General features: G+C 39.4%; 2 protein-coding genes across 2 annotated transcripts; one reads left to right on the top strand and one right to left on the bottom strand.

Moving 5' to 3' along the window:
• Positions 1-3,203: 3,203 nt before the first annotated feature.
• LOC134635923 (uncharacterized) lies at positions 3,204-4,746 on the bottom strand. The gene is made up of 6 exons (XM_063485613.1): positions 4,642-4,746; positions 4,198-4,527; positions 3,827-3,904; positions 3,620-3,748; positions 3,470-3,516; positions 3,204-3,395 (listed from the first exon to the last, which is right to left on the bottom strand). The coding sequence occupies exons 1-6, from the start codon at positions 4,682-4,684 to the stop codon at positions 3,267-3,269; spliced, it is 756 nt and encodes a 251-aa protein (XP_063341683.1). The 5' UTR covers positions 4,685-4,746; the 3' UTR covers positions 3,204-3,266.
• Positions 4,747-14,843: 10,097 nt separating this feature from the next.
• LOC134633713 (uncharacterized) lies at positions 14,844-18,426 on the top strand. Its single transcript, XM_063482701.1, has 5 exons — positions 14,844-14,970; positions 15,201-15,293; positions 15,886-16,230; positions 16,366-16,716; positions 18,317-18,426. Exons 1-5 carry the CDS (start codon positions 14,844-14,846, stop codon positions 18,424-18,426), a joined length of 1,026 nt encoding a protein of 341 aa, XP_063338771.1.
• Positions 18,427-21,644: the final 3,218 nt, after the last annotated feature.

Raw genomic sequence — 21,644 nt, 5'->3', positions numbered from 1 at the left:
ACTGCAAAGTAAGTCTGGCAGACTTTCTCTGTATAACAACAGAGCTGTGTAAGGAAGAGAGAAAGCAGTGCTGGTTGATGGGTGCTTAGTGGAGTGGAATGAAGACAGGCAAGCTTTTTAGCAGAGAGTGGAGAAAGTGGAGAACTAACCATCACACTAAAAAGTGTGAGAGACAAATCTGTAACATGGGAACAAAAATACCATGGAGCCCTGGGCTCCAATTTGAATTGGGTCATAAAGGTTGTAACACATATAAGGCATGAATGCTATTTAGTAAGTTTAAATATTGCTGGGTCTCGATGGCTGGATTCATCTTAGGTGTATACTTTGTTTGTACTGTCAGGTCCACACCCAAACAGACAAGGCATGAAAGTGGTGAGAGATGGGGCTGGACTAGCAGTAACTGACTTTAGTAATGAAATGTGAAAAGCAGAGTGTTTAGGACAATAAAGAAAAATAAAGCAAGAGGAGAGTTTCTCAGAATTTGTTACTAAAAAATATTCTTGAAAAAACAAACAAACTGGTTTTGTGGTCTAATGGCAGAAAGTGGTGAGAGTAAGTTAATAATTTTTTCTCCTTTTTTTCAGCCTGTAGGGAAAATAGCTCTAAAACATAAATAGTGCTTCTTACTAATATATATATATATATATAAAGCAAATATTAGAGCAATACTGAAAAAAAACAACCTCTTTTTCCTGTCCTGTTTAATCTATTGATGATTTGTTTGGCTTTGCTATTCATACACACACTTAACTCAGGGTGCACATACACACATGCTTTTCAAAAATAGAAAAGTCAGTCTCAGTGTTAAACAAGTTGAAGTTTTATTAAATCCAATTTAATCACATTTTGATCAAGTTTTCGAGTTTGCTGAATCTGCTTTCCAGAAACTGGCATGTTGTGAAATGCACATAGTCACTGTGCATGCACACATGAAACATACAGCTCAGCAACCAGTAAGAAGGCTTATGGTAAATGGCCTGTATTTATATAGCGCTTTACTGGTCCCTAAGGACCCCAAAGCGCTTTACATATCCAGTCATCCACCCATTCACACACTGGTGATGGTAAGCTACATTGTAGCCACAGCCACTGACAGAGGCAAGGCTGCCGAACACTGGCGCCACCGGGCCCTCTGACCACCACCAGTAGGCAACGGGTGAAGTGTCTTGCCCAAGAACACAACGACCGAGACTGTCCAAGCCGGGGCTCGAACCGGCAACCTTCCGATTACAAGGCGAACTCCCAACTCTTGAGCCACGATCGCCCCTAGAGATATTATTTGGCTTATGTTAATGGGGATTATTTTAGTTAACTTTCTAGTGAGTGCCTTGTATGCTTATGTGAGCATAAATTACAGGCGGCATGAATTGATAGGCATCAGTCCAATGCATATTAGTTATGTTGCTGACCATCGAGACTTCCTGATGGGGATCCAAAGGCCACTGGGGTCTCTTTGGTGTACTGCTGCCCATGAGAGGCGACCTGAAAGGTTCACACGAGACTTCCATTGCCATTCTCTTCGTCACAAATATACAGTCACTTTCCAGGAAGATGGAAGAGTTGGAGCTTACCATGACTGCGTGGAAGGAATTAGAGGACTGCTGCGTCCTGAGACATGGCTCAACACAGCGATCCCAGATCTCAGAGGAAGCTATGCAGCTAACAGGTCACATCACATACCAGGCTACCAGAGCAAGTGACTCCGGTAAGGGCAGAGGGAGAGGACTGTGTGTGTATACAAACAACAGAAGGTGCACACACACTAAGATTACTGACACTCAATGCTCCCCAGACTTGAAAGTATTTGACTGTTAAGTGTCGCCCCTTTTACTTAACTAGAGAACTCAGAGGTAATGATTACTACTGTCTACATCCCCTCTTCAAACTAACATGGCTATAGCCCTGGGCCACTTGCTAAATGCCATTAGCAAGCAACATCAGTAAAATGGTGAAACCAACTGCTAGAGTTCTAGTGAGGCCCAAGAGAACATCTGAACAGCTTTGGGACTGCTTTGATTGAACTGACTGGTCTAGCTTTAAGGATGATGACATCTACACTTACACGGTCACTACCACAAAACATATTTCCCTTCTCTAACTATAAGCCGTGGATAACGAAAGATGTCCAAGTCCTGCTTAAGGCCCTTAACATGGTTTTCAGGTCTGATGACATACAACAATATAGTGTTGCTGGGTCAGGATTGAAGAGGGGCATCAGAGATGCCAAGACAGATGGATTGGTTCCTATATAGCACATTTCTACTCTGTCTGAGACTTAAAGAGACTTGACTTAAAGCGTTTTATGTTCACCTCCCACTGCCTTGAGGAAGACACAAAGATCTTAAAGGACTCATCCCATCCTGCCCATCATCTGTTCAACCTGGTGCTCTCAGACAGTAAAACCACATACAGCAAGATTGTCTAACTGTTTTTAATCATTTTTTAAGTCATCAAATATTAAAATATTAGTTATATGAAGTATTTGCAAGGTAAATCATTGTCGAAACAAAAAAAACCAAACAGGTTGGATCACTATTTTGAGAAAGAAAAGAAATAAAGAGAAGAGAACAAAACAAAAAAATAAGGGAAGAAGCAAATATTGTTTAGTGCACTGCATTTGTAAGTTCGTCATTTGTATAACCACAGTAAACATGTGCTGCTCACATTGAACATCGTGTGTGCTTCAGTTTAATTGATCTTTAAATGCTGTGCTGCCTACCTGCTTGGCAGACCACAGTATTCACCACAGTGAATACTGGTGTTGTAGTTTTAGTTATGCCCTAATAGTGCTTTAAGAGGAAACCAAAGTACCTTCTTATAGTGAAATAAAAGTGCTACAAATCACACCAAAAACAACAGTTTGGTACTAGAAAGTGTTTTATTTATTTACATATTATTACAGGAAAACATCTCTGAAAATGTGTTCCTCCACTTCATTACAAGTGCATCCCTACTTAGGTCTTTACGTTTGACAACAGTAGTTTTCTTTACACAGTATTATATAACTCAGCCTTTTGCTTTTGTGAAAGTAAGCCTGAGACTTAATTCAGAAAAGTGTAAAGTAATGTCCCTAGCCAGACTGAAAAGGTTGCATGCATGTATACAGATGTAGAAGTTTATGCTTAAACAGAAGTTTAACTAAAATACATTTTTTAAGCTTACAATGGTATCTCATATACCTAATATTAGGTGTACTGTACTGTGAAATAAAAGAAACGCATAACACCTAAATTATTCAGTGGATCCAAAAGGCTCTTAAGTAACTAATCCAACCCAAAGGCCTTGACAGCAGTGTAGAGTCTCTCCCTCTCAGCTGCATCTGTTGTCCCACCTCTGTCAGTTCTCATCATGGCAAAGACCACAGCAGAGTAAAACCACACATCCTCTGCTTTCTAAGGGGAAAAAACAAAATGTCAAAAGTAACATTTCATTCTGATGAGGTTAATTCAGCCTTTTACTACTTTACCTGTTGAGTTTTCTGGATGCCAGTGTTTCTTCGCAGGGGAACAACACCTAGATTATGAAATATGAGAAAGAAAAAAACAAACAAGAAATATGAATGCAGCAATTTAAATATAATGCTGTTTTCTGGGAAAATATGAATAGCTGCTATTACCTTTGCAATATTGTGTGTCATCTTTCTTCATTGAAGCAATAAGGATAGCTATAACAATCAGGCTTATAGCCAAGACAGCACACAGCATAAAAATAACTGCACTGGATCTGTGTGACCATATACTGCTTCCTGGAACAATATGAATAAAAAATCTGACAGTTACAGTATATCAAAATGTTTTAATTGATAGACCAATGATTGCGTTACCATGAATGTCTGGCTTAGTTCCAGATGATACTGTTGAACTCTGAGCAACAGAAGAGTTGGACGTGCTCTGATTTTTTCCTGTTGGACGTAAAGTTTTTTTTTAAAGTTATACAAGCTTTGTTATAAATTTTAAATTTAGGAATTGTATATGTTAAATTAGAAGCATACAATATTTTTAAAATAATTTTAAATTAATACTTTACTACTAATAATACTGCCAAAATAATAACAAATGTGCATTTAAAACACATAAAGTTAGATTCTGGTGAAAGCCTCAGCAATTTAAAAAAAACACCATAAAAAGAAATAAAACAAAATAAAAAAATATTAAAAATGAGAAATATTTTGAAATGTACTGATTTTGTCATTACCTTTTATTAATAAATGCATCCCAGTCCATATAATGTCTGCAAGCCACTCGGAGACTCCACAGTGATACATTCCCTCATCCTCTTGAATTGTCCTCAAAATGGTCAGGTTACTAAAACTGCTGTTGCTATTAATCTCCCATCTGGATTTAGGAAAAGCTTGTGCATACTCAGGTGGTTTAGATTTCCGCACTGTCACAATTACTTTCAGTGTATCCCCGGCACTCTGTTTATACCAGTGGACTTGTCGAGGGAGGACCTCTGTGTGAGGTATACTACAGATGAAGGTTGCAGGTTCTCCAACTTGAACAGTGATTTGTGAAACCAGTGCATCTGACATAACACATTAAAGCACATTGAGTAACAATAGTTATATGATCCAATATGACTCAGCTGACATGCATGTCTTGACTATGAGCATTTAAGACTGAATATAAAAGCACTTACATCCTTGATGAAGAAAATTCAGTGCAATCCAAAACACAATCATCTTCACATTGTCTTCTTCTTGGAGACTTGTCGATAATCCAGTCAGCAACGTAGGTCGATAGGTCAGACTGCTGAGTACATTAAACGTGCACTTCCTGTGACACAACTTGGAGTGCCTTGCATTTAGGTGGGTGTAGTCACCCTCAACTAGCCTTTCAGTTTAAAAAAAAATGTCTTTGTGTGAATGACTTTTGGATTTTCAGGACATTTTGTGTAATTTATTACTGTGTAATGCACTTGAAATGTTGTTTTGATTGGGAAGGAATAGTCATCATTGGTGCAGCAGAAATGGCCATGCAACAAACATTGCTGCTTGCTCCTATTTTCACCTCTCTCTGTATTACATAAAACACTTAGACTAACACCTTTTTGAGGCCAAATGTACAAGAGGAAATGTGTGTGCCTCATGCACAGAGTGAGACACTGTGAACTAGACATTCTTTGCTGGCATGTTGCAAGAAATTTTTGCATGCTTGTTAAAGCCATTTTGGATAATCCTAAAATCTGAATGATAACAGTATTTTGTGGTTAAGCTGTAACATTTCGCAAATACTAACAGTAGCAAAATAAGTGAAGGATGGAGTATGGTATTTCGGGATCTAGTAAGAATTTGGTAGCAAAAGCTTAAATGAAAAAACAGGCACAATGGAAACATCTTTAAGGGAGTTTTTTTTCCTACAATGTCCCAAAGAAAATCCCATGAGTCCAATGTTTGGATGTGTAATGTATTACAAGGCGCATACGTCATTGTCATCGCTTCCTGTGCTTCTTCTCTCTTTGTCAGTTTTCTCCCTGTAAATATTGTAAATATTATTGTACAGTGAACCAAAGACTTGCAGACTTTTGCAGAATATAAATAAATACATAATTCTATGGTGACAGCCACTTCTATCACTCTGTGGTGGCAGTCACTGAGCTGACACTGCATTTGAGGTGTTAAATTAAACTCTGCAGAGATTTATCTTTACAGTTCTACTCACATTCACAGTTGTGATCAGAGAACAGAAACAAGAGTTTCCTTGATAAACTGTATCTGATAGAAAGTTTTTGATAGCATGCTACAATGCTATAAATGCTATAAAACTGGGGGAAAAACACAATTACATCTGCACTGAGAGCCAATGTTCTCTCCTGAACAGCATACCTACACAACAAGTCCTCAACACCTGTGTCCCCTTCATCTACATGTCTATAGATGTCTGCTCCAACGACCACCATTTGAACTTGATCCAACTTATTCCAGAATTTGTCTTTAAATGAGCATCCAACTTGTGGGGCATACACGATGACAGATTTCAGCATCACTCCAATTTCTTTCAATATATCACCTGCCCAACAACGCATATAAAAATGCTGGTGTTATGGACCAATTAAGAGGGTGTTAGGTTGATTTTGATAATATTTGTCATTGTTGTACTTAAATTTGTAAACCTTGTCCTTAAACTGTATGTTTAGAGATTTTTCTGTTCCTCCCCTACACATCGAGGATGTGGGGGAGGCAAATAGTTATAGTGTTTAACTGCAGGCACATTCCATCTAAAGGTTCTGGTTCATTATCTGGTAAAGGATGTTCACTCCCGGCCATTTAGGGGCTCACCTATGCTTGTATATGGTGAACCATTAAAGTTAAACCATATATGGGTGTGGGGAGAAGACCTCTGGATAACTAGGAAATGTGGTTAAATAGTTCTAAGCTTATATTGTGTCTCTGTATATATTGTCACATATACAGAGACACATACACACATGCACTCACACATACACACACGTACCCACATGCACACACACACACACGTGCTCGCACATGCATGCCCACACACACTCAGTGCCTGAGCTTTTATGGGACACACTATATGGGTTTTACATTGCGTAACCAGTTTGACTGTGTTTGTGTAACCCACGGTGGTCATTAAAAGAGCCTGCAAGGGGAGTCAGTTTGAAGTCGACTTCCCTTGCTAGCAAGTGAGAACCGTACGGAGTGTCTTGCTTTTGTTCACAATGACGAACCTCTGCGCCAGCGAGGTCTGACATTAGACCTAACAGAGGGCATATAAGTCTGTGGCAGGGCCTGCATTAAGTTCTTTGGATTATTACAATGTTTACCCCCTTCCTGCTTAAAACATAGCACACAACACCTAAATAAACAGAACTGGGCTGTTTGCAGTGCCCCCAAGAGCACTAAAGACCAGAGGACACACATCCAAATGATAACGATGTGTCCACCACAGCAGATTCAAGAGGGAAGCCCCAGATTGACCCCTCAAGGCCAAAGGGTGAGAGCCTCAGATGTGAAGCTGACTCACCAGAGGCTGGCCCAACTCGAGGACAGGCCCCCAGAACCACCCAGCAAAAATATTATTACATTACCAATTTACATATCAGCTGGCATAGTGATTCATAGTTCTCACCCATTATTTTTTTTTAAAGAATTGTTGAGCTCCTCACCTGACATAGTGCTCTTGGTATTGTAAAATTCAGCGTCTTCAAACAGATGATTCAAACAAACAAACAGGCTATCATTGATATCATCAACATGAATTTTGCATGCCTTAGAACAGTGGTTCTCAAACATTTCACAATGAGTACCACCTAATAAAATATATGGCTCTTGAAGTACCACCCTTATGACCGACATTAAAGTACAGTGGTATAGGCCTATTTAACACCACATACAGTTTACTTACATACATACTTATATGAATGTTATTTATTTTAACTGTCATAAACAAGATGTGACAAGTGATAATAATAACAACTGTACTGCATTAAAACATTTACAACAGGTGGGATATCCAATCTCTAAGTGATGACCTGATGAACCCTGCTTCCAGGTCCAAACTACTCTGCATTTATTAAGGCTGTTGTGTTTTTAACATGTTTTAATGCTTTATATTATGTTCTATTTAATATGAACAAGCCCCTCTCTTGGTCTTTAATCATCACTATTCATTTTAAAGCTCAGTTTTTAAAACATTACGATGTAACTACAGGCCAGCCCATGCAGCAGTATATTAATGACTGACCTTATATTACAGTTGTTCTCCTGACTGAAGTTTGGTCCGTTAACTTCATCCTGCCATGCAGTTTCATTTGTTCTTAACTGCGCAGCACATCATTATATACCAGCTAGCCCAACTTCAGTAACCCTACAAATTTCACTGCTGTTTAGTTTTCTGTCTGCATTTATGTTGGAAGTGATAGCAGAGCTGTACGTTTTAATTTTTGCTGTGACGTTTAAGCTGCTGGATTTCTGGCTTCACGACCCTCCTTCATGGTTTGTGGACGTCGAAACTCAGTTGGTCCTCGTGGCGTTTCGGCCGACAACACGAAATACCATCATGTGATAGCCTTGCTGGATCTGCTGTCCACCCGCCATGCTGCGGCGCTACTCCCTCCCCGATGCAGAGTGGGCCGAGAAACTTCTCTCTCTCTCGGGCCTGGGTGATCCCATATGGAAAAGAAATAGTAAAAACTTATATGATTTACTCATGAAAGTGGCCACTTTCTCATTACTTTCATATATTTTTTTAGTAAGTATCCAAAACATACAAGTTTCATTATATAATTTTTCAAGGGATCTTATATCTGTTTTCACTCTTGTATGCTTTTCATACAAGTTTCACACAAGACAGATACAAACTTTATAAGATTTATATATATCTTTTCCATATGGGATGGTATGGCACTCGAGCTCACGGAGAGCATGTTGTCCTTTCTAGGAACGGATGACGGCGGATTCCTCTTCACTCACATCTTCCTCCAACAGTTGCCAGTGCGAGCTGGCCACGCCAACTCCCCACTGCTGGCCGTGAAGGATTACCACTCACTTGCAGAAGAAGCGGATCGCATTCTCCTGGCTACCAGGAGCTTCGGCATCCAGGCGATAGTTCCCGACTCACCGATGGCATCTCCCCCGCCCCACCCGATTCTCCCAGGGGCCTCCAACTCATCGATGGTGACTGGGATCACGGCACGGCAGCACCGCGGAAAAGGGCTGTGTTTTTACCATCAGTGTGACAGCGCCATGCCGCCTTTGCAGTTTCAAGGCCCAGGGAAACAAGCCCGCCAGCGCTCCGTAGCGGCCACGACCGCTAGTGATTAGAAAAGGCTACTATTCATAGAGGACTCACGCTCGGGGAGGCGTTTTCTGGTTGACTCCGGCTCCCAGAAGAGCCTCTGGAACTCTCGTGTCATCTTTGCATACCTCCACAATGGTATATTATTTAATCTTAAAAAAAATTGGAGATTTCCCGCGTACCACCAGAGAGAGCGTACACGGGCTCCACACTTTGAGAAAGACTGCCTTAGAAACAAATCTACTTACTCCACAAGTTTGAGTTTTGTAGTGAATCACAGAATGGACAGTACAGTTGGTCAAAACAGGAGCTCCTAGGAATGATCTAACAAAAGCAACTGTCTTGTGTGTTGTGTGTAAATGATGACCTGGAACGTATGCCCCACCCACCCCCCCTCAATTTTGAATCAGGTAATGCCTTTGATACTTTTTATAAACCTGTTCTCAGACTTTGTTTTCCCAGTTCCTGGGATTGAGCTGCCAATACAGAAAACAGGTATAACTTTTCCATATTCATGCTCACTCTTTCGCATACTAACATGACCACAGCTGCTAAGTGGCAGCAAAGAAAAGTAATGAGGGTCAAGTAAAGCTAATACAAATCAAAGTATTAGATTTTATTTTTTATTCATGTAAAATAAAAAAGGAGCTACTAGAAAACACATATTCTTATATATATTTCTAAAGTTTCTTCCATGATATCTTCCATGAGGCATTTCCTTATCTTCCATGAGAAAATGTATATCAAATTCTATGTCACTGCAACACTTTTTGAGACATTTCACTCAGAGCCATCAGTCAACAGCAGATATGTTGGAATAGAAGTGAACATACAGAATAAAACGCCAGTAAATTATGGGAGTTCCAAATGAACCCTGCTGAAACAAAATATAAATTGTAAGACAGCAGGAATAAATACCAAACAGTAGAACTATATACCCAGGCCATAGGAGAGCATGCTCTCTAGTGAGGAGCAGTAGAAGACCAGGATGCTGGTGTTGTTGGTCCAGGTGAGACTGACCGAGATGTGGGTCCCCAGGCACCTGTACTCCATTTCTAATGACAGGGGAGTGGACCTTTCTGTGTCTTTTGAAGTAAGCTATGAGTTCTTTTGTTTTCAGGACATTCAGTTTTTTTTTTCTGAGCAGCAGGCAGGGAGGGATCTGAAGGTGGTCCAGTTTGGTGGTGTGGTGGGGTGTGGCTTGGGTACAGCAGCAGGCGAGGCTGAGACACACTGGAGCTCCATCAGCTCATCACGCCTTCCCTGCATAAAAGAGTGTGCCAGGACCCAAGGTTGTTGGTGTTGTTGTGTGTGTGTGGTGCAGCTGAAAAGCTGCAATCGAGTAAAAGATACAGCAACTGGAAAAGAGACGTGTTGAAAGAGCAAACTATGTGGTCGGGTCCGAGCCAGCCAGTAGAGGCGCAGGCCCAAATGGTGGCCGAGCTTGTGGCCATGCAGAGGGAGCAGGCGGCGGTGTTTCACCGCCAGGCAGAACAGCTGCATGACTGGTCCGAGCGCCAGATGCAGCTGATAATGAGTCTGACAGGTCGGTTCCTGAGCATCAAAGAGACCTGCTCTGCTTGAGCCTGAGGTCAGCACACGGGGAGGACATGTTCTGCCTGAGTCGGAGGTCGCTGTGCCGTGTAGTCCAGCGGCACCAGCCAGAGGCCAGCGTGTCGTCTGGACCTGGCTCGGTTCTGCCAGAGGTCAGTGCGCTGTGTGGTCCTGCGCGCCAGCCACCTGGCAAACTGCCTATGAGCCCCAACTCTGTCCACATCTTCTGCACAGCCACCGCTTGCCACGCGGTTGGCCCCCGGACCCGCCTCGTCACCTCGTCAACGGCTGATTGTGGCCAATTTCCCCTCCTGTCCTAGATGGTTTTGGTCACTGTCACATTCTCTACACTGCACCAAATGTAGAAAATGACAAACTGAGTGAGGGTCTGCAGGTCCTGCTGTTTGAAGATGGGTCAGTCTGTCAGACCAAAACAGTCCTGTGGCTGGAGGAGAGCATCATCGTGTTTTAATGATCCGGGTTCTTGGAGAGGTCTGTTTCCTGAGGGGTGTGTAGGCAGAGATGAGGAACATAGAGAGGTGGTCAGATTGTTCTAGGTCAGGAAAGGGTGTTGCTATGTAGACATGCTTGCTGTTACTATACACATTGTCTAGTGTCCTGTCCCCCCTTGTAGGACATTTAACTTTGGAAAATTCCACCAGAAAAAGAAAGGGAGCATCTTGACTCAGTAAGTCTAGGGCTAAGCTCTGAATCTGACAAATATTATGCCTATGCCTAGCATTTAATAGGATATTCTTTGATGCACAGTTGTCAACAAATGCACCTGCTAACATCCTAAGTCACCCTGCTAACATGATTAAAATTGGCTTGGTATTTATCATGGCAAAACAGCAAAAGGCAGTCTCGTGTTCTCTCTGATGACCCTCTCTCTCTGCCTACCAACAAAATAGCTGAAGAAGAAAAGATTAAAACAGACCTACAGTATATCTACAGAGCTATATCATTATCTGTAGGTAATTTCAAATCTAGAGCTTTATTTCTGTTAAAGAACCATTTGTACTTCCAGTAATGCCAAACACTGAGTAGTCTCTCTCTCTCTGGGCGATGCCTCTGCTGCATTTCCTGCAGGACTAAGAGGAGGAGAGCCACCTTTGTCCCCAAAGCCACTCTGCTTTTTAACTCCAGCCAATAAGACCATTTCCCACACCCATAAACATATAAACTACACTCTTCTTATACTACTGACACTTTATTCACTTTTAGTCACTTACAGTTGTTTATTCACCTTTCAGTCACTTTAATTTTAAAACTGTGTAATTTTAAAACTGTATATACTGTATATTCTGTGTATTTATTATTTCACTCCTATTGCCTGTTCTTATTGTCCTTATCTTCAACGTTATGCTGCTCGGTTGTCTGTTAATTGCCCCTTGGGGATAAATAAAGTCTTCTGATTCTGATTCTCTCTCTGATATGCACACACACACACACACACACACACCTACACACACACGCGCACACACACCTACACACACACGCACACACACACCTACACACGCATACACACACATAGATAGAAAGAGAGGGAAAAAAGAGAAAGATTAACAGAAGTGTGGTCAGCGATGTTGTCAACTTTTTCAGCTTGTACACACAAACTCGATGCATGGAAAGTTAAGCATTGTTTTTGAGGTTGGGCTTTCAATTGAGGTGTGAATTCACAGGGGGCTTATCTTCCTGTCTCGCTTTCTATTTTAGTTGCAGGAACCTAGGCTGCTGCTTTAGCTTCTCATCAAGGCGAGTGAAAAAGCTACCTCTGTGTTACAATGTTCGTGAAAATACCTTACAGTAATTAAAACCTACAAAAGAGCTGTCGACACACAGATAAGATAAGATAAGATAAGATAAGATAAGATAAGATAACCTTTATTAGTCCCACACGTGGGAAATTTGTTTTGTCACAGCAGGAAGTGGACAGTGCAAAAGTTATGAAGCAAAAATTAGAATAAAATAAAATAAGAATAAATACAGTATACAACTGTACAGAATAGAATAAAATAAAATACTATATACAGTAGAATAAAATAGAATAAAATATGCAATAAGATAAAAATAGAATACAAGTGCTATATACAACTCAGTAAAAATACAACGATGCCAGAAAAGATTATTGCACATTAGTGTTATTGCACATGTATGGATGTGTGTGTTGATCAGTTGGAGTCTTTGTTGTGCAGTCTGACAGCAGTGGGGAGGAAAGACCTGCGAAATCTCCCAGTCACACTACATCATCCTTACATATTCTACTTATGTTCTTATTGTATATCTTTATAGTTTCATAATATTAAATGGCAGATTTAGTGAAAATGAGCCAATGGCATATATCATAGCCACTTTGTGCCAAATACAGTATTTTGCTAGTAGTTTGTTGGGGGCATGGTTTACAGTTTGTAAGTCTGTGAAGAAATGAAAAGAATTGAAAATTTAACTTCATTTATTCAGCCTATCTATCTATCTATCTATCTATCTATCTATCTATCTGCAAAATATATTAAACAGTGTAGGTATTTTTTTTCTTTGATAGGTCGGTATTAAAGTATTTATCTATGGTTAAGTATATTAGTAGCACGAGGGTTACGCCAAGTGATTTTGTGGAAATTTTCTGTGTTGTCTGTGAGCTTGCAACTCCTCCCACAGATAAAAAAAAAAAAAGCAAGTCAATTTGAAACTCCCAATGCACAAGCTAAACTGTCAGTGTACTTTGAAGTATGTGTTTCTCACTTGTTTAATGTTCCTACTTATAGACTGACAACCTTTTAACATTTTATTGTAACAGGCTAATTATTACACCAATTAATAATAATGTTATTTAAATAAAATTAAATTACTGTCAAAAACTATACCATGATTTATAGACCAACCAGTTTGTCTGATACAAAAGTAGCTCATTACGGCTTTTTTTTTAACTCCTCCCCTTTTGCACGTTTACACTTACAGCATATCCTGTTGAAGCCTGTAGAGTTAAAGTTAGTTCTGAGTAAACAACTTTAGTGGTTGGCCAAAGGGCAGATAGATGGCTCACCACAGCCGGTCTGTTAGTGTAGATGTTCCATGTGGTTTTACAATTCAAAATGCCCTCACATAGTGCTGTTAGTTCACAAAGTTTGTTCCATAATAATTTTGCTTAATCAAAGCACGCGTATGATATAAAAATGCATACTTATCTACTAAAAGTAAGTAAGAGTAAAGGTCCGGGTGTGCTTCTCTTACTTATGTTTCCATATATAGGACTTTGTAGGTTGTGGTAAGAACTATAGATACTCAACTCAAAACCACTGACTCTTTTTCAGTTGGTCTCTCTCTCTCTCTCTCTCTCTCTCTCTGAAGACTCAAAAATGAAGAATCGACAGTGCACACCTTTCATTTTATAAATCAAAATATAATCTATTCTATTCATACATATTTTATTTCATTTTTGGTAAGTATTTCCATGTTTTAGATATTTCAAACATGAAAGACGGTGTTGTAAAATAAAATTTAAAAAAATGCTTTTTTGTAGATTTCCACAATCACTCGATCTGTGAGAATACAATGCACTAGAACTACATGGTTAAAGCTATGTGGTCAGCCTTAGGTTATTAAGGCTGCCAAGTGAGACTTGCCTAGCAAGCATGCAGTTTTATTTAGTGGTGAATTATAATTTTCGCCTTTCCTCTGTCTGCTCAACTGACCTCATGAACTGCTCTCTAACACATACACACACAGATGCAAAGACACACACATCCTGAGAACATAAGCAATGAGTGAAACAGACTTGGACTTTCACAGAATTTCACTCAAGCAATGAAGATCAATGCTTTTTTAAAATCCTGTAACTCTGTTTAGTCTCTTATTTGTCATGACTTTTCCCAAAATAGACATTCATCAAATACTAAATTTAAAGTTGAGTTGGATCAAATGAAAAACAAAAAAACAAACAAAAAAAAAAACATGACCACTTATATTTTAAAATTACATAATTAAAAAAATGATTGTAATACCACTACTGCGGCACACTGAGTAGTTTAGCAACTCAGTTGTTTACACATATTTTGACATGAAAACTGCTCTAAAACTAAGCCCGAGTTGGCTATGTGATTGATAAATAAATATATAAGGGGTTGGTTGTATAAAAGATGATTACTGCCAGATTGAGGATGTAACTCTCTGAACTGAGCAGAGAGTCCAGACTGTGGATAACTAATCAGAGAAAATAAAGGGTGAAATCTGGAACACGGCAGTAAAACAGGTTTCAGGCCTGAACAGGATAGCTGAGAATGTGAAAGGCACCAGACTGAAGGCGGAGCATTGTGGATGCTGGATAAGCAGTTGCAGGTTTGAGGAGGCAGATGTGGATGAGATGATAAACTTTTACTGTTTTACTTTTACTTTTCAAAGTTTATGATCTTTTATATTATTTATTTAAAATGGCCAATATAGAGGCCAAGACCATAGCAGCATGGAGGGAAGTTAGACAACTATCAGAGCTGCAGAAAGGTATCCAAGGTGTATTCTCAGTGGCAGGAGAACAATATGAGAACAGCCCCACCAAGGCTGGAGATGGTGCAATACCGGAAGAGCACATGGGAGAAAGATGCAACCCATAACAACAATGCTCAGTGGCTAGCCGAGCCCCAGCAATCTCCCCAAACAGGATACAGTAAGCATCACAGTGGCAAACATCCTAGACAGAGTATAAAGCATGAAGAGTTGAGCAGCACGAGGCCCTGACATTATTCACACCTACTGGTTAAAGAAGTTAACTGCACTCCATGAGCATCTAGCAGCACAAATGAACCAGCTGCTAAGAGACAAAACACCAATGGAATAGCAAACTGAAGGCAAGACCGGTTAATAATTTTTGGTCTACTGGTCGATAATCTGCCTCAGTACCAACCACATGTAAGCTCCTGTCCTGCATCATAGCCTCTAAGATTAAGAGCCACATGGCTCAGTACATGAGTGAGGTACAGGAAGGAGTTGGTAAGAACACTAGAGGGGCAAAACACCAGCTATTGGTTTTATTTATTTATTTGCACTGATTTAGTTGACATCTAGTTAAATAAAAGGATGATAAGATGCAAATTGTTAATGTTAGCATGCGGTGGCTGCTTGTAGAATAAAAATATATGCTGCACTGAAAATTATTTGTGTTTGCTAAATGGGAGGGCGCGATATGGGGTGGGGGTGGGGGTGGGGGGGTAATTTGCATTTCAGCCAATCACTTTGATTTGTGCTTTGCAAACCTTAAACACCTTCTGACTAAATCTTCCATTTGGTGGAAAGAGTACAGTACTGTGGTACTGTGAGACAGGTCTGCTGTACCACAATGATCGGAGGACTGTCTGCTTTGATTCTTCTTAGTACAACATGTAAGTGCATCTTACCTACCTATATACTTACTATGACAACTACTCAGATATACGTATGGTACTGTGACATACTATTGTTGCACCATTATGAGTTAAAGGTCACATTAGATGACCTCTAAAACACTGTATGGAGGAACAAATATGTATATGTTTCAGTGATTTTCTCCTGTTGTGTTATGACAATTACTGTTTCTTTTCTTTAGCCTTGCTTCATACTGCAGAGGTTCCTCATCTGATCTCTTTGACTACACTTGAACTTGGTGGCAATGCCACTTTTCACTGTCCGTTCTCTGAGAAGACAGACAGATTCTTCCACTGGTATAAGCAGTCTCTTGGGAAAATGGTCCAAACAGTAGCTACAGTAGTTTATAACAAGATAGAGTTCATCAGTCCATTTAATCATACACGTTTCCATGTCCATAAATCAAATGATCAGTGTTTTCTTACTATCAATCACATAAACAAAGAGGATGAAGCAACATACTTTTGTCAAACTGGATCCGAGTTTTTACAACATTTTGTTAGAGGATTCTTCTTGGCTGTAAATGGTAATATATGCTACATTATGATTGGTGTATACTGGTGTTGTTTTTTTTCTGTCAATAATTACAAATCTTTTCCATCTTGCAAATAACTGAGCTCAGTAATTTCTGTTCAAACTCTACTTTTAATACATCACACAGATTATAATCACCAGACATCTGTCTATGTGACGCAAACTCCAAAGTCATCATCGGTCCAACTGGGAAACACAGTCACCCTCCAGTGTTCATTTCTCACCAAGAACAAAGAAAGCAGTGTTCAGTGTCCCAGTGATCGCAGTGTACACTGGTTCAAAAGTGGATCAGGAGAAAACCATCCAAGTATCATTTATAGAAATTTCACTCATAGAAACAGCATGGATGATACAGAGAGACGCTGCATCTACCATCTGTCCAAAACAATACAGAATTCCTCTGATACTGGGACTTACTACTGCGCTGTCGTCACATGTGGAACGATACTGTTTGGTGAAGGATCTAAAGTGGACACAAGTAAGTATGTACAGTCTCTAATATCCTGAACTCTTTCACACATATAAAAACAGGTAGGCTGAACTTGATTAGCCGCTTGGTATTTCTATGGGTTATCTGTAGAAGTCAGCACAAGCCAATTCTAAAGGTTGTATTGAAATCATAATTTCATATATATTTTTTGAAACAGCTACATTACTTTAAAAAAATGTGGTGACATTGTGAAAAGCAAAATATATTTCACTTCTTACAAATCTCTACTGAAAAAAAATGTAAAAGGTAAAATAAGGTTGTATTACTGTTTATTTGTTACAGTAGTTGAAATGTTCAAATAACAAGTATTACCCACATCATTACACCACCACCAGCAGCCTGAACCGTTAATCTAAAGTATCCATGTTGGTTATGTCAAATTTGGACCCTATCATCCAGATGACTCAGTGGAAATTAACTGTTATTACAGCAGGCAAGAGCTTTCCACTCTTCTTTTGTCCAATTTTGGTAAGCCCATGCAAGCTGTAGCCTCAGATTCCTGTTTTTAGCTGACAAAGAGTGGTCTTCTGCTGCTGTAGCCCATCTGCTATAATGTTCAACATGTTGCATTCAGAGATGCTATTCTGCATACCTTGGCTATAATTTGAGTTATTGAGGAGTGTGGCCATTCTCCTTTGACCTCAATATCAACAAGGAATCTTCACCTAAGGAACTGCTGCTAACTGGATTTTTTTTCTTCTAGATTCACTTTTCATTTTTCTATAAATCCTAGATGGCTGCGTGATGAAAATCCCAGTAGATCAGCTATTTGAAAATTATTCCCAACTTCCTGTCTGACACTATGAGACAGAGACGCTTAAATAATATTTCATGTCACTTTGAAATTCAGCAGTTTCTCTTTATCATATCTACATGCCTACAGCTGTGGTCAAAAAGTTACATACATGCATGATGAGCATGAATGATGGTAATTTGGGAATGAATTCTGTGAACTGTTATTTTTCATTAGTGAAATGACTCTACACCATAAATCTTTACTAAGAGCTTAATTTCCTCTAATCCACACAGAATCAAAAGTATATATACAGGCACAAAGTATACATGTACCCTCATTAATATTTGGTTAAATGTTTCTTAAAAACTTGACCAGACACTTTTGGTAGCTATCAGGATGCATCACGGCAGAATTCAGGGTGGATATTTGACCACTTTTATTAGCAAAATTGGTCGGTTTCATGGCCTGGCTTTTAAGCACAGTCTACAAATTTTCAGTAGGATTGAGGTCAGAGCTTTTGGAGGGCCATTGCAGAAGCTTAATGAAATTTTATTCATCTGTGTCACCACACTGTCAGGCTCTGGAAGAAGACCTAAACTGTCACCCCCAGTTAAGCAAACGTACAGAAATTCATCAAATATTATTTTACTCAGCTTTCTGCCAAAAAATGTGTTTTGTCTGTCTACAAAGGTAAGATTCTGAGGAAGGAAACAAAAAGTTAAGCAATTTAGCATTACCAGTAAATGATGTTGCTGTTAACTGTTTGCCGAAAACTGCCAAAATACTTCCAAGAATATTTTTTGCTAAAACATAACATTTGTTTGAGTGTAGTAAATATTTCTCTTCTTCCAGGAACAGAAGTGGACCCAGTTATTCTTATTCTTGGAGGATTGTTGGTCTGCTGTGTGATTGTAATCATCGTCCTCATTTCCTGCATGACTTGTTGTCATTTCAAAGGTTGATTATAGATTCACATTTATATTATTTGCATATATATCTAGAATATGATATTAAAATGATTCTATTGCAGCAATATTTTTTATTTAAATTCTGCTTTTTAATATTAAAACAAATTCTCAAAATCAATTATTAGACTCCAATATTTCATAAATATTATTAAAAGATTAGAGATTTACTGCCCACCAAGATGTCCTTGGCTAAGTTACAACCACAGGCTCATTAATCCAGATGCCCTTGAGCAAAACTCTTTCACAGTTCTCCTCAGCATATCATAATATGTGCCTACATTATACACCAGGGTAAAAAAATTATTTAAAAAAATATTTGTTCCTTTTTTTCTTAGAGAATTAAAACTATTACATACTGATATGCAGTCTTTGATTTTATTAACAGGAGCAACAAGTGTTTCCCATCGTCTGGGACATAACAAGTCGGTTGCAAATCCGACAAATGATTTGGTAAATATTAATTTTATGATTACAGTTTCTCCTGCTTTGGAAAGCTGCTTTCCACAATCCTTCTGTCTTATGTTTCTTAGCTAATATTTTATTACATTGTTTTTTCAAAACATAAGTAAGCTACATTTTCACTAAAAAAACATAGAACAGCAGCCCAGAAGAAAAGTTTCCATACAAGATACATGATATTTGACAAGAACACACAAAGCTGCTAGCCCATTCTAACATATAAAGCTTGACGAAAGATTGAGCTCTCTCCAAATCTAGCAAAATTTGAGCTGCTGTTAATGTGCTGTTCTCTGCTTTACTGTTGCCAGAGCAGGTCCATTAAAACTGTCTTCGGTCTCCTTCTGCCTTATGTGATCATCTAGTCTATATATATGCTGTATTTCTGACAGCTGAGTTGATAATATAGCTACAATAAAGAAAATCTAAAATATTTTTTCATTAACAAATATATTTCTGTAGGATGGAGAAGCAAAAGATGTTAACTATGCACCGTTGGATTTCTCTACAAGGAAGATGAGACAAGGACAAAAGAAGAAGAGTGACTACGCAGACTGTGTGTACTCTTTTGTCAAATCAGAAGACCAAAACCAGCAGTAGCCTTCTCTCAGAAAAGAAAAAAATCCTCAGCTTGCTAAGTCATTGTTTTATTTGATTTGTAACATTGTATTTCCTTTTCCAAGACATTTTGCTAGGAACCAGTTGACCATCAAATGATTTGCGTTGCCAACTTTTGAACTATCAATCAAGGGACACTCTGGTGTGCCAGAAGCACAATGTACAACAAGCTGGGCAAAGTGTAAATATGCACTATGTGCATAATTATGTATACTGCACTATGCAAATATGTGTGCATATTCTAATAAAAATGCAGTAAAATGTTGGTATTCAGTTTAATCAATATTTCATCTAAAACAATAAAGAAAAATACAGTAAATGATAACAGAAATCACATGGGCATTTTCTCAGAAAAATAAGAAAACACTGTTGAAATAAAATACTGTAAATAGGGGCTTCAACCACCCAGTTACATTTTCCAAGGATATTTTTTTTTAATTAGTGCTGACAGGCTGAACCCAGGTATGTTTTTCTTCCCATTGTTCAAGATTCAAGACTCAAAGATTCAAAGATTCAAAGTGTTTATTGTCATGTGTACAGAAGAAATGTAATTTCTCTGTGCAATGAAATTCTTCCTTTGCTGTCAATACACAAATGCAAAGTTAGGTAAGGGTTAAAGGAACAAGATAAATAAGGATAAAAATAACACAAGATATTACAGGTACAGGTCCATACAGGCCAGAACATCCAGATTGGCCAACAGCCTGTATCCACAGGCTGTGAGGCTTCTGAACTCTTTGTCCCCTCTCTCTCACGGACAATAACCATATCCAACTTCTAAATATTACTTGTCATGTTGTATGTTGTTGCTTAGGATTGTTCTATTGCACTGGAGTCATATTTTACACTTATTATTATTTTATTCACGGGTGTATGGAAGCTCCAAACGCAATTTCATTGTTTTTTTTGACAATGACAATAAATATTTGAATTGAATTGAATTGTAAGATAAATAAATATAAAAATAAGGATAAAAATAATGGAAGATAAATAAATAAGTACAAAAATAAGTAAGTGAGACAATTGATGTCGTATGCACAGGTCGATGTAGATGCATGTACAAAGGAGCTTAATGTGCAAAATGAACTTAGTGTGCAAAGTGTCCTGATATGTCCTGATGAGGTCAGCTGTTCAGGAGTCTGATAGCAGTGGGGAAGAAGGAGTTGTTGAGTCGGGACATTCTAGATTTCACACTTCTAAACCTTCGTCTCAAGAGCAGAAGTGTGAACAGTACGTGTTGAGGGTGTGTGGAGTCTTTGAGGATGGAGGCAGCTCTCCTCTGGACTCTGCGATGGTAGATGCTCTGCAGAGCGGACAGCGGAGTCCTGATGATCTTCTCCACAGTTGTTATCACTCTCTGCAGTCCATAGCAGTAGTGCTGCCGTACCATGCAGTGATGTAGCTGGTCAATGTGCTCTCCACAGGGCAGCTGTAGAAGCTGCTGAGGATCTTGGCCGACATACCAAATTTCCTCAGCCTCCTCAGGAAATATAGCTGCTGCTGAGCCTTCTTGACCAGCTGTGTGGTGTTCAGTGTCCAAGTGAGGTCCTCACTGATGTGGACGCCCAGGTACCTAAAGCTGCTCACCCTCTCCACTTCACTCTCCCGGATAAACAGCGGCTGGTGAGGCCTTTTCTTCTTCCTCATGTCCACTATCATCTGCTTTTTTTTTATCAGTGTTGAGGGTGAGGTTGTTGTCCTCATGCCATGACACCAGACTAGTCACCTCTCTCCCATAAGCCGCCTCGTCCCCACCAGTGATGCGACCGATCACTACAGTGTCACCCGCAAACTTCAGTATGATGTTCTCTTTGTTGGAGGCGACACAGTCGTGGGTGAACAGGGTGTAGAGGATGGGGCTGAGGATGCAACTCTGTGGTACGCCAGTGTTTGTGATAATGGTGACGGAAGTCTTGTTGCCAATCCTGACAGACTGAGGCCTGCCAGTCAAAAAGTCTTGTAGCCAGTCACAGAGGGTGGGGTGCAGGCCAAGTGTAGACAGTTCGTGGATGATTTTGTGAGGGATGACTGTGTTGAAGGCGGAGCTGTAGTCAACAAAGAGTACCCTGATGTAGGAGTCATTATTTTCAGCATGTGTCGTCGCATTCCGGGACTTTATCTGAAAGCCAGGTCTCGGT

This window comes from Pelmatolapia mariae, linkage group LG2, assembly GCF_036321145.2.
Source record: "Pelmatolapia mariae isolate MD_Pm_ZW linkage group LG2, Pm_UMD_F_2, whole genome shotgun sequence".
In the NCBI taxonomy this organism is placed as follows: domain Eukaryota; kingdom Metazoa; phylum Chordata; class Actinopteri; order Cichliformes; family Cichlidae; genus Pelmatolapia; species Pelmatolapia mariae.
The sequence above is the reverse complement of the archived record's forward strand: the minus strand, read 5'-3'. Positions and strand labels throughout refer to the sequence as shown.